The sequence below is a fragment of the Chamaea fasciata genome, unplaced genomic scaffold (assembly GCF_029207755.1).
Source record: "Chamaea fasciata isolate MVZ Bird 193981 ecotype frontalis unplaced genomic scaffold, bChaFas1.0.hap1 SCAF_2, whole genome shotgun sequence".
Lineage (NCBI taxonomy): Eukaryota > Metazoa > Chordata > Aves > Passeriformes > Sylviidae > Chamaea > Chamaea fasciata.
Window position 1 is genome coordinate 13,082,675 of NW_027094087.1, and position 18,861 is coordinate 13,101,535.

At 34.4% G+C, this 18,861-nt stretch overlaps 1 protein-coding gene across 1 annotated transcript in view; it reads left to right on the top strand.

The window, feature by feature from the left end:
* Positions 1–18,861, top strand: part of NCAM2 (neural cell adhesion molecule 2) — a 294,798-nt gene that overhangs the window by 160,244 nt on the left and 115,693 nt on the right. Inside the window, exons 5-7 of the mRNA XM_066206786.1 lie at positions 5,705–5,842; positions 10,454–10,571; positions 15,698–15,858. Coding sequence (XP_066062883.1) covers positions 5,705–5,842; positions 10,454–10,571; positions 15,698–15,858 — 417 coding nt within the window. The remainder of the gene's footprint in view (positions 1–5,704; positions 5,843–10,453; positions 10,572–15,697; positions 15,859–18,861) is intronic.

Genomic DNA, 18,861 nt, shown 5'->3' on the forward strand with positions numbered 1-18,861 from the left:
CCTGCACAGCATTGACTTTAGGATACTTGCCCAGTTGCTCAGAGAATTCCTGCTGGAGAGGCATTTTACATGATTATGGGAGTTTGCTTGTATATAAGGGTAAGTTACCCTCTGAGTTACAAATAACTGGGATATAAGTAATCTGCTGAGGCTGGACTGATAAAGCCTGGATTAGGATAAACCTCACCTTCCCACGTGCAAGTTCTAGGTCTCTAGAGAAGCAATTAATTAGGCAAATAGACTTTTTTTCTATCTACCCTCGCAAACACTTTAAATCATTTTTTCAGTGCTGTCTCAATAGTCATCTTCGCCAAAACAGGACTTTTTCACATTTTCTGGAAATGGAACTGACATTGTGTCATGGGTTTTGTAAAGAGCATATTATTCTATTCCATCTGAGTGGAGCAGAATTGTTTATCTTTGCCCAAATAGGTCAGCGTCACTTATCAGATGGTAGAGTGCTACTAATCTCTCTTCATTGTTTCACTACTTCCATGGGAATGTCTTCTGCTAATGGACCATTAAGAGCTCATCAATGACTTTACACATTACAGTGCACAATTGTAAGCTGCTCCACACAGGGAGGAGGAGCCAAACCATCTTAACCTAGATAAAAACAAGCCACAGTGCCACTAAGTATCCAGTTTTTCCACGGGATCCCTGGAGGAGGAGCAGACCCATCTCACCATTACTAGACCCTTTTTCTTCAACGGGACCATCTCTACTCCAACAGAACCACATCTACCACTCTAGGAGGGCTTACTTTAAACTGCTTCCAACACCCTGACCAACAGGATGTCAGGTTGTATTTCTGACTGTGTCAGGGTTTTCTAGGATTTCTTGTTTGTTTATTTGTCTGCTTATTCTTTTGTACTACAACATCTGTACTTTTATATCCCTAGTAAAGAACTGCTATACCTATTCCCAAAATCTTTGCCTGACAGCCTTTTAATTCCAAATTTATGAAAATTTGGAAAAGGGGAGGAGGGGCTACATTTTAAGAGAGACTCCAACCCTCCCTGGCAGATACCTGTCTATCTAAACCAAGACACATTGTTAATTAACCAGCTTTTCTAGCTTCCCATCAGTTTTTCCCTCTATGCGTAATAAAACTCAGGGTAGCAGTATGCATTTAAAATTCTTATTCTTTTAAAATTAATTGCTATTTTTGTTTCAAAATGAAAATTAAGTTTTTTAGGGGCTTTATGTAGTCAAATAAGCAAATGTGGAATAGTTGTAAGGGGGAAAAAAAGCTTCATGGATATTATTGGCCTCAGTTTTAGGTTTTTCTCCATTGGGAAAGAAAGTTTTGATTAAACGTCTTTCTTATTTAGTATATCCTATTTCTTCTCTCATCTAGACATGGAGACTATAAGGAAACAGAAAACCTCTACACTTAGAAAAAAAATTGAAATTTATTTATATATAAATATATATAATTAAACAGTGAATATAGGTGAGACATAGAAAATTTTCAAAAATAAGGACACTGAAACTAAATCAGTAATTGGCAATCTAGGAAAAAGTCATACAAGGATGATAGTGCTCGAAAAAGTAGAACTGCCTCAAAGATCTCTCTCAAATTTTTATTGCCATTTTGGTTTTTAATCAATCTATAGGATTAGCAAAGTTAATGAAGCAACTTTTCCTTTCTCCTTCAAAATCACGCACTTTGAAAATTGAGTTTTTAAAATTTAAATGCATAAACTTCTTTTTTGTAACCGTTTACTTTCACAGTGCTAAAAGGGACAATGATAGAAGTGAGTTTTAAGTTAAATAGTAGAATACTTTCCATATGTTCTGATCTGGAGCAGTATCCAAATACAATTACAGTCGTGCTTGGGAGGAAGCAGTTTTAAATCACATAAAACTTTGTTTATATGGGTTTCTAATATAGGTGAAAACCAGCATGCCCACTGCCATACAGTTAAGAATTTTTTTCACACCTTGTGAAATAAAAATTACTCTTTTTTATATTATAATTCCATTTTCAATATCTACAGTGAATGATAGAATTCTCTGTTATTCTGGAAGATGATTTAAGGCAGACTTCTCATGAGCCAAACTCTAGATCATACTGGGAAGGCTGTTGCAATCCAGTCCTGCTGCTTCTTCAGTGTAGCATAGTCTCTCATATTTCATTTCCACTTCAAATCAATAGCTTGTGCAGTTCTAATTCCAGTACTGGAGAGGTGGTGCCGTTGCCCTGTAGAACACATGTAGAACATTAAAAAATATATTTGTATTACCAACATGCAATTGTGATTGCTTACTTTAAGATGGTTAACATGCTGTGTTTACTTTGTGTTCAGAAGATATTACAGCCCCTCTTGTAAAGAATGACCAGTTGTGTGAGAAACAGGTTTAATTAAAGTCTTGATCTTCAATGTTTTCCAGAAGTTTTGATATTTTTTCAAAAGCTCATTAGTCATGTCTTACTATTAGAATGTACAGTATTTTGTTGGACATTCTGGCTGAAAGCCTGATACATAGACAGCAAAATTTGCAAAGTATGAGCCAAAAGTTCATCTAGATTTTATTGAGTGGCGCTGCAAGACATAAGCCTTTCTTGTCAGGCACAACACTTAACATGTGATGTGACTGAAGGGGAAGTTCAGGTGACTTACTGAGCTACTAAATCAGGTGTTTGAAGCTGAGGGGGTTGAGTCCAGACAATGCAGTGATGACCTGGATTATTGCAACGCCCAATTACTTCCAGATTCACCAACTTGAATTGGTTTCGTAAAGGGCACAATTTTTATCAAGATATCCATGGCACAGTAAACTTCTTGTATACTCCTGGGAATATCTATTGCTGTATACATTTTTCTTCAATGAAAAATGCAAAATTATCCAGCTAACATTTAGGTTTTGTTTCCTGATACTAAGTGAACCCACATTCTTTCAGTATTTTATAGAAATGGAAATCACTTCCAGACCTCACACATTGCACGTCTATGAAAAAACCAAAACAAACAAAACAAAAAAGGTTTACCAATGCTTAGCGGCTTAAAGAGGGGCTGGATCTCACCTTTTCAAAACATTTGACGATTTGGTTCTGCATAGATAATTGTGTAAGAGCAGAACAGGAAAAGTTATTTTATTTTTTATGTGGTAGTGTATGAAATAGCAATATTCAAGCATGACTTTAACAAACCAGACATAATTAGCATAAATGTGCTGATGATGTTAATGTCCTGTAAACTTCTATCAGGAGAAGAATGATTATTTTTTTTTCTTTTTTTTTTTCTTTTTTTTTTGTTTGTTTGTTTTATTTTGTTTTGTTTTTATTTTTCTCATCATTTTATGGTAGAATTCTTGCTACTGAAACAGAAGTCATTTGTTTCCTAGTTAAAACTGAAGGCTGCTAAATCTCATCATCCTCTGATATTGAAAGGTGCAAAATAGAACAAGATAAACAGCTGAATAACAGGGGTTCAGGTTCTTCAAAACACACACATTCGGTGAATTGCAGGAAGTCATTCTCCTCAGAAGAATGCATTAATATTGACTAGTTTTGGTGGGTTTACCTTAGTGAGCTTCCAGGCACCCACCCAGCCTCTTTCTCACTTACCCTCCTCAAGAGGTTGACCTTGGCTGGATACCAGGTACCACCAAAGCTGCTCAATCACCTCCTCTTCAACTGAACAGAGGAGGGAAAATATAATAAACGGCTCATGGATCAAGATAAGGACAGGGAGAAATCACCTGCCAGTTTCCATCACAGGCAAAATAGACTTGACTCAAGGCAAATGTAACTACTAACATAATCAGAGTAGGATAGTGAGAAATAAAAGTCTTAAATTGCACCCTTCCCTCACACCTTCTTTCTTTTTGGACTTAACATGACTCCAAACATTGTCTCTGCTGCTCCTTCCTCCTCAGGGAAGGACTTCTCACACTCTTTTCCTGCTCTAGTGTGGGGACACCTCCATGAGCTTCAGCAATCCTTCCGACAGCCTGCAGTCCTTTGAGAGCCACTCCAATATGGGTCTCCCATGGGCATCTGTTTTGGCTCCATGAGTTCACAGGTCCTGACAGGAGCCTACTCCAGCATGGGTTTCCCACAGGATTACAGCCTGCTTCAGGCATCCACCTAGTCAGACCAGGTCATCCAGGGCCTACAAGTGGATCTCTGCTCCCTTGTGGACCTGATTGTGGTCTGCACCATGGTCTGCTCGGGAATCTCTATTCACTGACACCTCCTCTTCTTCCTTCTTCACTGGCCTGGGTGTCTGCAGGGTGGTGCTGCTCACATCTTCTCACTCCTCCCCTGGCTGCAATTTCTCTTGCACAGTAACTTTTCCCTGTCTTAAATCTGTTATCCCAGAGGTGCTACCATATTTGCTGATGGCCTTTGCCAGTGGCAGGTCCTTCTTAGAGCCTGCTGGCAATCGCTCTCAAAGACATGGGTGAAACTTCCAAAAGTTTCTCAAGGAAGCCACTTCTGTATCCCCTCAGACCAAAAATCTTGCCAAAAAAACCCTAAATACAACAAGATCATGGGAGAAAATGAGAGAACAAGTCTGTTGAGATTAAGACAGGGAGAATGCTCACCAGCATTAGCAAAATGGATTTGATGGAGGGGAGAACTGATTGAATTTATTGCCAGTTAAACAGTGTTGAATGATGAAACACGAAGACAAAATTAAAGCAATATCACCCTTCTCCTTTTTCCCAGAATCAACTTTTCCATTGCTGACTGAACTCTACTGTTTCACTGCTGACATCTCTACCTCACCTGCCCCAAGGAATGCAGGGAGATTGGGGAATGGGGCCTGTGGTCAGTCTGTAACTGTGGATCCTTTCTCTGGGTTGCAGTTGTTCAGGATGAATTTGCTGCAGCATGAGGTCTTCCGTGGATTGCAAAGGGGATATCTGATCCAACATGCTCCTTCTTGAGGCCAACACATCAACACACAAACCCAATACACTAGTTCAGACAGAAGGGAGAGGAAAGATTAAATTCAAATCCAGTTTTTTCCTGAAGATTATAATTTTGCTACTGCATGTGCAGGAAAGTGTGTGTGTGTAGCTTTTAGAGCCTGATTTTATGGTGTCCTTCAGCTCCTCAAAATATCTGTTGAATTTCAGTTTATGTTGGCCTTTGCAAAAGATAGAGTACTTTCTTTTTTTGGGTTATGTCTTTGTACCGATTTCTGTGAATTGTTAGAAGGTAGTGAAATATATCATTGGCCAAGAGTGAATGAAGAAAGGAACAGGAGCAGGGAAGGAGGGCAAGCAAGCTGAAAATCATTAAGCATTGAGCTGTGGAATGGGCACAAAGACAGATAGTCTAGAGGGCGAAAAAGCATTTTGTTGCTTATTTTATTATAAATCGCTCAGTTTAATTTTTGAGGGTTTTTTTTTACTGTTTAATCTTTTTTCTCATTCTGTGTAAATGCTCATGAGTATTCCACTCATTTTGCAATAAATTGTAATCTAACTTTACAGTTGATTACTGCTTGGAGTAAATAGGAAATTAGGGATGGAAAATCCAGATTGAATTCTGAGAAATTCAATGAGTTTTGGAATGAAGAAACCCCAAATTTCTCACCCTACATTTTCCTTTTAAATGTACAAATATTTTGTCAATGAGCATTCAGATTGTACAGAGAAAGTACTTATTAATTTAAGTTAGTGTTCATCATGTTGTCTTGATTTACTTGATTTATGCCACTTGGTCTCTTCTTTTTCTTTCTAGATCGATTTGCAATATTAGCAAACAATAATCTCCAAATTCTTAACATCAATAAAAGTGATGAAGGAGCATACAGATGTGAAGGAAGAGTGGAAGCAAGAGGAGAAATTGACTTTCGGGACATAATTGTTATTGTGAATGGTAAGGAGCAAAGTTGGTGAATTGACTTCTTGCTTTATTTGATTTTTATGGCCTATTTTAGCATATATCAACTTCTTAAAAAGTCTTATTAAATTGGTTAATATAATTGTCATGTCTGTTTAGTGTTGGTTTCCTATACATGTAATTGCTTAATATTGAAAAAAGACCTACTATACTGTGTAAATAGAATTTATTACCTTTCACAATATCAGTAAATAAAAAAGCGTAAAGCATGGATCATTATTATTCATCATTTTCAGAACAATAATTATTTCAAGACTTGAATTTCAGATGATAGTAGTTAAGTTCAGTGGTATTTCTTAGTGTTTTGTCATTTACTCTTAAAGAACACACTTGTTTTTCATAATTTTCCACCTTCACCTTGTTAATGTACTTAAGAGCTGTCCCAAAAATCACAGATAAATTTTATTAACAGCCTTAGTTACAGATCTTTTCAAATTTTATTTTTGTGAGGAATAAAATATATGAGGAGTTACCTGAAAATTTGCATTATATATTTTATTAGTTTATAATAAGCCTCTAAGAAGGAAAATCAATTAATTGAGACAAGATGGAGCATTTAACTCAACCTCTCTTAAATTCAGCATTGACCTGTTGAGAGATAACTATCTCTTCATGTATTGCCTGGAAAGGACACTGTTCATAAAGGGCATTTTTTATCTCTGTAGTCTGTTTAATGTCAGCCTTTCAGTGAAATTCTTCCACAGTGTGTCTTAGGTTCAGAGCTTTAAATGCTTTGCCCTTGACTGGTCCTTCTCAGCAAACCTCAGTTTACATAATTCATTATGTAAGGTGAATTCGCAGCTAGTTTCAGCAGGAAGAGCAGATTCTGAAATGGGTGCTTCTTAGTCCACGTTGTCAAGCAGCAACATCTGAGGCAGAATTCTCTAGATTGTTGTCGGTGGTACATTCTGGTGCTGCATTACCCCCACTCCTGCTTATGCACAATTCCAGCACTGCATCTGGTAGCATTTAAAATGCCAAATGAGATTTTCTTCTGATGCTATTTATGTACAGGGATAATAATCCACCTTCTGATTATCTTTCGCTTCTATCTGGTATTTATATTCGATATAGCTGAGAGAGTCTGTGTTTAACCTAAAACATTGGGTTGCAAACCATGGTCTGGCTCCACATCATTTATTGCTGAATTATATAAACAAATTTGGTCATTCATACATTTATTATGATTCTAGGCAAGAATGTTAACATTCATCTCTAAACTTCATCTTGGGAGGAGAAGAAGCTGCTAAATGAGTGATTATGACATGGTTGGTCATGTAGAGTGACATCAATTAAGAGCTATTTCCTGCTTCGTTTATAGTAATGAAAAGGTTCACCTACATAAAGTTGAAAGGATAAAAACTTGATCCAAAATAGCTTTTAGAGTAATATTAAAATTCAGAAGAAAGGAAAAATTGTTGTGCTTTTTTTGGTGATAATGAAAGCCTATAAATGAACTGGATTCGGAAAAGAAAAGAAAAGAAAAGAAAAGAAAAGAAAAGAAAAGGAAAGGAAAGGAAAGGAAAGGAAAGGAAAGGAAGGAAAGGAAAGGAAAGGAAAGGAAAGGAAGGAAAGGAAAGGAAAGGAAAGGAAAGGAAAGGAAAGGAAAGGAAAGGAAAGGAAAAAGGAAAGGAAAGGAAAGGAAAGGAAGGAAAGGAAAGGAAAGGAAAGGAAAGGAAAGGAAAGGAAAGGAAAGGAAAGGAAAGGAAAGGAAAGGAAAGGAAAGGAAAGGAAAGGAAAGGAAAGGAAAAGGAAGGAAAGGAAAGGAAAGGAAAGGAAAGGAAAGGAAAGGAAAGGAAGGAAAGAGAAAGAGAAAAGAAAAGAAAAGAAAAGAAAAGAAAAGAAAAGAAAGAAAAGAAAAGAAAAGAAAAGAAAAGAAAAGAAAAGAAAAGAAAAGAAAAGAAAGAAAAGAAAAGAAAAGAAAAGAAAAGAAAAGAAAAGAAAAGAAAAGAAAAGAAAAGAAAAGAAAAATCAGTCTATAGGCTGCCAAAAGCTAAGCAACTATATTTCCACTGCATCTCCTTTTCCAAAAGAGAAATAAGTAATCATACTTACTTTGGGGAATAATCTAAGCTTGTGATAAAAAGAAAACATTATCATGAAAGTATTTGTATATAAAAGTTGTTCAAATTTAAAGCTTTACTGTTTATTTACTCATCTTGTAATAGTCACAGTAGAATCTACAGGAATGTGCAGCATCTACACTAAATATATTTCTGTAATAAGAATCGCAGAATGAGGTGAATTGGAAGGGACTTACAAGGAGCTTCGAGTGCAATGAAAAATTTGTCCTGGTTTCAACTAAACCGGGATAGAAGTATGTAAGGTCTCTAAAGCAGGATAAACCGTAACAAAAGAACTTAGGGGTACTTAATGAAATACGCAACACGTTAATTATAGTAGTTTTTTTTTTTTTAATTAAGTTTGCATATGAACAGTTTGAAAATTTACTCAAAAATAATTAAAAGTAAATCTTGGAACAGAGTTTGATATCAGGGTAATTTCTAATATATGGAAATCCTTGCAGGGTTATAATAGGTAAGAAATTGACAGCTAGATTATCTCATAGAAATCTAATGTTTATATTTCTTTTCTACTTGCAACACTAAAATCTTTGTAACATTTCTTTTCTAGTCATATTTACAGTGAGGTCTGAATGTTAGGATTTTCTGTGGTTACAAATGGTTGACATAGAAGAGAATGAAAGAATTCAAGTCCTTCTGTAAACAAAAATTTCTTTTACTTGTTCTTTTGTCTCTCTTTATTTTTCCCTACTCTTTTTTTTCTTTCTTTTTAAATTATTTTTCCGTAATGTACTACTTAGATTTATTTTTTACTCTCTCAGAAGTTCCATAAATTAAATAATCATCCTGATCTTACTGAAATTACTGAAAGAGGACTGTTTACAAAGTTACATGGGACTTAGTTTTGCCACTTTGTTTCAAGTTTTAAATGCTATAGACTTTCAAGCATATCTTCATTTCTCTTTTCCTCTTGTAGCTTTACACTTTAGATCCAACCTGTGCACATACAAGCATAAAAAGAAAAACAGATTTATTCCTTGAAAAATGATGAGCAAAGTAAAATTTTACTTTTGAAAAGAGAAAATAATATTTCATTGTCATTGCAGTGTCTCTTGGGAGATGTAAGCACTTAAGTAACACACTGAACCAGGTCACGGTCCTGTAGTTCATAGTGGTGAACAGTGAAGAACTTGTTATTTCTAGCAGAGAATTACCTCCTCATGTTCCCAACTATATTTTGAGGTCTAGACATTAGAATGCACTGCAAAATAGCTAAAATGCATAAAAAGCTTTCTAAGTAGTTTTGTGGGGCCTTTTTGTTGGAGGTGGATAAATTCCTGTTACACAGCAGAAGGGTTTTGTATGCTGAGTAATGGCCCATGCAATTTCAGACAGGAAAGAAGTGGTCTGTGAAACACTATAAAACACACCATTAAAAAGTGTGAAAAGTATATAACACACAATTACTGATCACTGATAATTCTGGTTCATGATTTTATATTAATTTGATATATTTAAATTCGGATGTGAAAAGGCTTCTGAAATATTTGGCAGAAAGCCAGAACAGCTGATTTTCAAGAGTGGGTGAGAAAAATCTGGTGGTGTGCACATTCATTGGGGTTGCCTGTTTCATCTTTTCGCTAGTGAAGAGTAAAGATAAAAAGGATAACTGAGTCACTGTCATCTCACAGGATGTTCTTGCTAGCTGATCTCTATTTTGTGAAGCTCTAATCTTTTCCCTTTCCTCTCACTTTCTGTGGTATTCCTTCTTCTCCACATATCAACTTCCATCCAATCCGCCTGGATTGTTTTTATTTATGTATTTCATAGAATCATAGAATAGTTTGGATTGGAGGGACCTCAAACACCATCTAGTTTAAAACCTCTGCTGTGGGCAGGGACACCTGCTAGACCCAGTTACTCAAATCTCCATTCAATCTGGCCTTGAACACTTCCTATTTGTTTGTTAATTAATGGAAGCAGATATGAAAACAGATACATTACATATCAGCCTGTGAGTTGTTCTGTCTCAAGTATTATTGTTATTTTTTCTGTCAGGTAGAGGTTCTTTGCAAACTGTTATGCTTTTGTAGCAGTTATAAAATGTTACTGTTTTATTATTGTCAATGTTAATGATGTTATTATTTTTCTAATAACTTCATCCCATCAAGAACAGAAAACATTTGTCACTATCAGGACAAAATTAAATTCTTGGAAATACAAGTAGATTTGCATCCATTGGGTTCTGTCACATTTGCCCTTTGGAAGCTGGTGATATTCCTGCCCAGGAAGTATGTTGGAGCTCAGTAAAAGGAATTAAATATGGATAATTAAGACTCATGCATACTGATCCCTCTTTTAAAAACACTGTCTAACATCAGTACACAGTCATTTATTTAAGAAAAGTAAAGAAATACCACTAACAATGATTCACATTGTAACTTGATCCCTAATTTTAACCCTAAATTCCCAAATTTGCAAAGAATCCTGCATTTTAAATTTCTCCAGAAACACCTAAAATATTTTATTTGTTATTTATTGGACAAAACGTTTTATTTTTCAGTTCCCCCTGCAATCATTCTGCTACAGAAATCCTTCAATGCCACTGCAGATCGAGGAGAGGCAATAACTATGTTCTGCAGAGCCACTGGTTCACCTCCACCTGAGATCAGTTGGTACAGGTGAGTTCAGTTGAGGTCTCCACATCAGAGCACATTGTTTTAATGTGTCCCCATTTTCTATCACAGTCCATTGAGCTGTGCAACCTTAATTCCTCTACTGAATTTTAAAAGAATTTTCTGTCCATTTCTATTCTAACTGCCAAGGCTGGATTAAGCATTAATGTGTGAATGGACTCACAGAAATTCAATTACACTCAGCTTGCCAGTAAGTGAGGTAAATGTAAAAAGTAACAAAAATACCATATTTTCATGATTTCTTCATGTGTGAGTGGAGAAGAAATAAGTCCATATCTCAAAAACGGTACAAGAGCAACCTAACAACAACTTTTGCACATAAATTCACAGATATGCATTTATGCAATAAATAAGTATCCAATACAGGTTAGCAATACTAATAAAAAGAAGGTAACACTTTTCACATTTGTAAAACTAGATACTAACCTTAACTCTCTATTTCAATGACATTCAGAAAGAGGTACGAATTTAGATGCTTGTATGACCCAGGAATGTTTCATGGAATAAGTTTCAGTGTAACTTAATGTAATTGTATAAGTATGAAATTCTTTGAAAATGGAATTGCTTTTAAATCTCATGTGTGGCTTTTTCATTATATCAATGACATGAGCACAGTATAGCTATGCCATTTGGGAACACTTGCCATATAACATTTGTAAAAATTGAAATATCTATTTACTCTGTATTCTTTCAATTTCAACAAAGATATGCATCAGTCCTGGGATATAAAGTATCTCAATACCTCATACCAGTGCACATTCCTATTTCAGACCTGAATAATTTGCATCTACTTAATATTATTTCAAGTAATTTAAAAGGTCATTGAAAAGGTCCCATTTTCAAAATGGGCATAGAAGTGATTTCCATCAATTCTTCATGTCCTTTGGAACATTTGAACAATGTTAGATTAAGTTTCTCTTCCTTTGATTGATACCTTAATCTTATTATGCCACAAGTCAGTTGTGAAGTTGAATTTTTTCTCATGCAGTTTGAATCCCAGGAGATGTGAATAAATAGAATGCAAAGTTGATTCCTTAATGTGGCTAAGAATTCAAAATTTAGTGAAGAGGAAGAAAAAGAACCCCAAATATATATATAGCCCAAATCAAAGAACTGATAATAAATTCAAATCCTATTCATTTTATTTGATGTCTTTGTAGTAATTTTTTAATGTCTCTCCTATCTGACCAAAATCTGTAAGGGTTGCTTGAAATCTGTTATCCTAAATGGCTTTGTTGTATGACAACAAGCATTATGGTATATATTAAGGAAGATTGCATAAATTTCCACCATTTGTGGATATCTCCATTAACAGTTGTGGGATTTTTTTGGATATTTTAAAAATACTATATTATGTACCCAGGCCAAGTGTCTTGGAGAGACACTTACCTCTGTGTCCATTGATCAGAGCCCACTGAAGGATTTCTCTTTGCTTTGACAGCCTTTGAGGAGCTATATTTTTAAACCATTCATTAAATATCCTTTAGATTTTCCAGAAGCTTTTCAGGCTTGTGGCCTGGATATTGAATCGTACATGTGCAAACTTCTATTTTGCTCCTCCTTCAGGAACTATCTCATAATGAGGAACGCTGGCTAATGTGCCTCTCCTCCCTTTTAATTGTTCCCCTCCCCCCGGTTCTCTTTTAATTTTGTCTCATTAGGGTGTATATTCTTGTCAGTAGAAAAAATTCTTGGTTTTTTATTTGCTGTCACTGAGATTTTATAAAATGATACATTAAAAAGCCAATGTATTCCTGTGACAGGATACTATTCTTGATATGCAAGCACAGAAAAAAAATGGAGGGAGATAATTCCTTCTTTTTTTCAGAGGAAGCAAACATTTCTAAATGGTATTCCAGTCCTAAATTTCTGCATCAAATTTCTGAAATTTGATCCTGAAATTTTCAGGTCCATTTTCACTTATTTAGTCAATTAAAAGGATTCATAACCTGCTGATTGCTTCTCCTGTCCTTGGTCTTATCTAAGAAGTATGTCAAGATAAAGACCTTGGTTTTCTGCAACAGTTCAGACAGGGTTTTTTTTTTAGAAAGTAGACTGAGCATAAGAAAACCAGGTCAATATAATTTTTCTTGATTTTGAGAAAAATCTAGAATGCATTGTCAGTGAGTGTTAGGGAAGTTTATCTAAAGTAATTGGTCTAATGTTAATATGCTTGTCATCCACTGAGAAGCTAATTGAATATGTTTATCAGAATTAATGGCAAATTATTCTCTATTTTGTCCTGTTTAATGTGCCTTTTGAGGTTTAAATTTGGTACTAACATAAGTTTTATTGTGTTTCTATTTTAATAAACAAGTGGAATTATGTCTTGAATTTGATAAAGTTTTAAAAGTGATTTTGGAAGAATTATAATTATTGGTCACAGCAAGTAAAGGGAATTGTATTTAGTTTTTAACCCAACCTCACCTTTTATCTATATGAGTTCAGTAATTTTATTTAATTTGTAAAATGGGAAAGTGTAACAAAGTGATTTAATGGAAGCCTGTTTTCTGAGTTCTCTGCATAGCTATGTGTAGCTAATGGCCTCAGAGAGATGGTGTTAGAAATTCTCACAGAAAATAATCATAGCACTTCTGATGCCTCATTGCAAAACATTCTGAAGTATATTCAGTGTCCTGGAGGGCTGTGGAAAAGTACTGATAAAAAGGATGGAAATTATTTTTTGCTCCATTCTACTACAGGATTTTCACTTCATGGTGTAAAAAGTATACCCATGGTGGTTCATCAAGACTGAGGACTTCTGTTATACACATTCCCATGTTCTTCTGTCTTCATTGCCATTTGAAATGGACTCTCACACCAGTTATTTTCTCATTCAGTCTAATGAAGTTTTTTTATCAAGGCCTGCAGAATCTGGATCTATTCAAATGTAGTCTTACGGTCCAGTGCTATTTTAGTCTATTAAAAAGCAAATTATCTTGATTTTTACTACCCTTGTGTCCTTTTTTTGTTTCCAATGAACTGATTTTGACAGATCAACTTCAGATAGGCCATGAAAAATATCTTTATTTTTTAAAATCAGGTGACACTACTATTGAAGGAACTCATATCTCTGTGTGTTGACTGTAAGCAAGATGCTGGACAAAACAATAGCCTCGTGTTTTTAGCTCTTTAAAACAGTAGCTAATGTGGTGAGGCTCAAACTATTTACAATGACCATGTTTATTTCCAGGAACTGATGATATTTAGATTTGATCAATTTAAAATGGATGCATCTGAACTAACGTGTCAATTTTTCTCAAAAAATCCTTTAGTGCACTTATAAAAATGAGTCACTTTGAAATACCTTGTCAAGAAGAAAGGTCATGAAAGTTTATTTGCTGCTCTATTTCATATATGTGTATATTTTGTTGATATTTTGTGTACTCAAAGAATCTAATTAATTCTCCATTGAACTGGTATCTCCGTTGAAGCTGATATTACATTAATGTAAAGCATTACCTTCAGAGAGGCAATAAACTAATGGAATTAATTTAGCCAGGACTGAAAGATAAAGATCCTAATGTAGCTACAGGTCATGAACCGGAAATCTTTACTCATGTGAATAGGCCTACTGAAAAAAAAAAACCTGTTTATAGCTCTAGAGATAATTTACACTGCTAAAGTTTAGCTGAATCAATTTCTTGGTTTTTGCTGACAGGACTTAGAATTATCTTACAAAAGAAATAATCTACTTTAAGTATATTATTCCTGTTTTCCTGTTAACCAATATCAGTATCAGTATGAATCTCTCTGTTCACTAGAGGGTCCAGGAAAATGCTCATAATCTCATCTCTGCTGAGAAACTGCTATAGATATCAATGATTGTGAAAACAGATACCTGGAAATTACTTCTAACCTTGAAAATAGACTTCTGTTTCCTAAAAGAAATCACTAGGGGGTTTTTGGTTGTTTGGGATTTTTTGTTGTTGTTTGTTTTTCTTTGTTGTTATGTAATAGGTTTGGGTGGCTTTTTCTGTTTGTTCTGTTTTTGATTTGGTTTACTGTGAGACTATCTAGTATGGAAAACTAGGCCTTTCCTGTTCTATACAACAATTCCTGTGATTTTCTTTGGAAAGGAAATGAACAAGTATTATAGTAATGTCTTGAAATTGGTAACTAAGTGGATAAGAATTATTTGCAAAAAAAATGTTACTGAAGTGCCAACTATATAGATACCAGGGGACTCCTACTAACAGCTATGATTCTCCCAAGAAATAAGCAGTATCCTCACTTTTAGAGAAAATACGATTACGGAAAATATGAAATATATGTAGTTAATATCATATTAGAATAAAATGGAAATCATTGTTATTCAAATCTTGAAAAAAATTAAATGCCCTAAACTAGATGTATTGAATAGAATAGAATGTTTGAGAAATGCCTCTGGAAGAAGCAGCTGTGTGTAGGCCAAGGTGCTCAAATGGACTGGTCTAACTACAATCAGCCCTCAGAACTGCATGCAGATTTTATTATTTCTGTACCATCTGGTCACAGCTCATTCTAACATCTGGAGACTTGCCTGCTTGCTAAGCTGTGGCTAGCCAACAACAACTGAGAGGAAATAATTTGCATGAGTTCTTGTTGTGCCAATAGCCTCTACGTGAATGTAATTTAATTTTTTCAAAAGTTGCTACATTGTTACTACTGTGAACTGCAGCAGTTACACTTGAAAAATATGCTTTTAATACTTTCTCACATACAATGAATAACGAATTTCCTTGTGCCCATCCCTGAGTGTAAGCCATATGTTAGAATCCTATTCACAACATTTTTCTAATGTTAAGTCAATATTGAACATTTAAGAATAAAGGTATTATAGTATTTTAATGCATGCATATATATATATATAAAAATATATAAATATATATAAATGTATAAATATAAAATATATGAATATATAAATAGAAATATAAAAATATAAATATAAATATAAATATATAAAGATAAATATATAAAGAGAGATATATATATATTTAACCTGATAATTAAATTGTGATTTTTTTAGGCTGGTGTAATAGCAATCTCCTCCCGCAAATATTCAGCTACTTCTGTAGCCCATTGTTACTGGAACATAGTGGTTGATTTATGCTGTTTTTATTTTTTTTTAGGAATGGCAAACTTATTGAGGAGAATGAGAAATTTGTCCTGAGAGGACGCAATACACAACTAACAATAAGAGATATAAAAAATATCGATGCAGGTCCTTACATCTGTAATGCTAAAAATAAAGCAGGAAATGACAAAAAGCAGACATTCCTTCAAGTTTTTGGTAAGTACTGCATAATATGGTCCATCTTTCCTTTTAAAATATCAACAGTAAGAAAATAGGTGTTAATTCACAATTTTCAGTGAAATGGTATTTCTGCAAGGTGCCTGCTGATGCAGCAAAGTGCTTTCTGTATGATTTTACAACTTCTTTCCTCCCTGTTGGCTGCTTAAACTTTTACATCTGAATTTCAATTTGAAAAGGTTACCTTCAGCATTTGCTTTTTCTCTTATTCACATGCAGTGCAATGGAGGGTTAATTAATTCACTCTAGTTTTCATTTAGAAGTTGACTGCTTGCAAGAAAACAAAGAGGAGAAAGGGAGTAATTCTGAAAGGGGGAAACCCAGGTTATTTTGACTGCTAAGCAGTGAGGGGTTTCAGCGAGGTAATGCCATGCAGAGATCTTCCTGATTTTTTTTTTTTATTTCTTGACTTTTATGTTTTAACTGCATGATTGCAGATGTAGTCACAAAAATATTGTGTGCCCTGAGCTTCAAAGGATAAAAGTAATAGCCTCAAAACTCTTTTTTCTCTTTCTATGCTCCAACTGTGTTAATGATTCCCTCCTTCACACAGAACTAACAATATATTTGAAATTTTGTTGAGATAACCTAGTGAGAGTGGATATTTTTGAGAATGTAGAAAACATCCCACAGAATCACTGTGCAAAAAAACGCTGTAACTTACTTATGAGAAACCTACAAAAATGAATGCATTGGGGTTTTTTTTTACATTAAATATAGCTTGTATTATAGAGAAAGATAATTTCTATTTGAAAAGTTTAAAGACATGCTTAGGACAGAGGAAATTAACTTCTTAGTTAAAAAAAAGTATTTAATGTTTAATATTAATTCACAGTTAAAGCTAATAATAATAATTTATAAAAGTGAAAGAGTTCTAATGGGAGAGAGTAATCTGATAATTTACATTGAAGAGGGTAAATGTTGGAATGTATAATGCTGACATTTAGGGTCTAGGAGAGCCTGAGGCTGAAGCCATGGTGTCAGGTGAACATAGCTGTGTTCCCATGCATCCCACTGTCTCCTCTTTGAGAAACTCTGCTGTGTTGTCTCCAGCTCTGTATTCCAGGTGGATTGCCTAACCATTGGGCTGTTGTTCTGAGGCACTTGAGAGGTATTCTCAATTTCTTTTCTATACAAAGAAGATAAAATAAAATCTTAAATTTTATCCCAGCCTCAAGAAGAACAGTGTCTTGGTTTGGAAAACTGAAATAATTCATTGAACTGTATTTCCAAACTTGTAAAAAAAAGTAAATTAAAGGAATAGAAATTACGTTCTAATTTTGATATGAATTTAGGGATGTTTCAGTCAGAAATAACTGTCTGTGTTATTCAAGTAATTTTAAGTGTGCCTGAAATTTACTTGGTATTTGCCTAGGGCAAGGAAACTTTTTAATGAAAGGGATAGGGAAAAGGAGACACCAGACTAAGAGTCAGGATTTCCTGTATATATTTTTTCATCTTTTATCAACCAATTTTCTGGGTACACCATGGAAAGCTAAATCCTAATGTTTTAATGGATACCATGCACTTGTTAAATCCATTATGAATCTACACATCCTCAGTGTTTCCATGACATCCTAAACTCCTACATTTCTTACGTCTTTTCTTTCTTGCATGGAAAATTTCTTATGTTTAAGTTTCCACAGAACTCTCTAGTGTCTCCCATATCTCTGTCCTGTGTGGTTATAGCTAATTTGTAGTGGAGCAGGATTTTAATTTATCCTACAATGAGGTTTACTTTTGTCTCTTTCATATGGATTAAACCCCCAGTCATATATACAGACAACAACTACTTATCTTTTTTCCATTAAATGTGTTTTAAAAGGCAGAAGTCTGAAAATGGCAAGGCAGATGGCTGGTTATTATAGCTAAATAGTACACAAACAATTAGTTTACGTTAAATTGACCTATTAAATTGCATTTTTCTCTCCCACTTCATTAGTTTGTTTGTCTCACATGTCTGCTATCTTTAATTTTAATTTACAATGCAAATTCCTTAGAGCAACAACTACTGTTTCTACAACATGGCTCTGGCAGTGTCAAAACTTGTAATAACAGTAATATAACCATAATGCAATAAAAATAATAGTAACATTATAGAATTCAGCACTTAAACTTTCTAGAACACAGGACTTGAATAGATATGCTCATCTCAGTGTCATGTAATAGCTACATATTTAGTTTCCATACATGACCTAGATTTTTTAGTTTAACTTTGGGATTTTTTTTAGTATCACTGCTAAAAACCCTTTTATATTCTGATAGAAAATGCTTACTCTGACAGTTTTTCTGCAGCTCTCATATATGTGTGGAAACCTATAGGCACATACCCTGCCCTCCCCAGTTCATCTGTATCAGTGCTTTGTTCTAAAAAGAGAGAAAAAACCCTCTTTCTCTCTGTCTTTCTTGATATGATTTGAGTCTCTCTGTCTATCATCCTCTTATCTGCCATAGCTTTTTTTCTGTATCATTAGCAATTACTACCTAAAAGATCTCATCTAGATTAATGCTTAGAAGTTGTGTTAAGCTTTTAAATTCAAATTCATTTATGTTTCAAACTGAACAGCTTGAAACCATAGGTGGTTCATCATTGAATTCTTTAAAAATGTTCCTTGTATTTATCTCTGTTTGGTAACTACCGCTTTCACTCATGCTGTTCCACTTTCTTTTTTTCTTTTTTTTTTCAGTAGTAACTAGCCATATTTATAAATATGCGTGTTTCTATACATCTAAATTATCATTTCCGAGTATGAAATAGCACATTTTGACATCTATAGACAACCCCAAAAAATTTGCAAAAATAGCATAGTAACAAGCATCTGAACTTCAATAAACTGAAGTTTCCTACATCTTCTTCTACATCTTCTTACTTTCTCCAAAGTAATCATTCATTTCTTCATCATTCCTTCTCCAAGGTGAGGGCAGTAGTCTTCATTTATATTAGAATAAAAATATAATCAGACTAAACGAAATTAGCTTTTA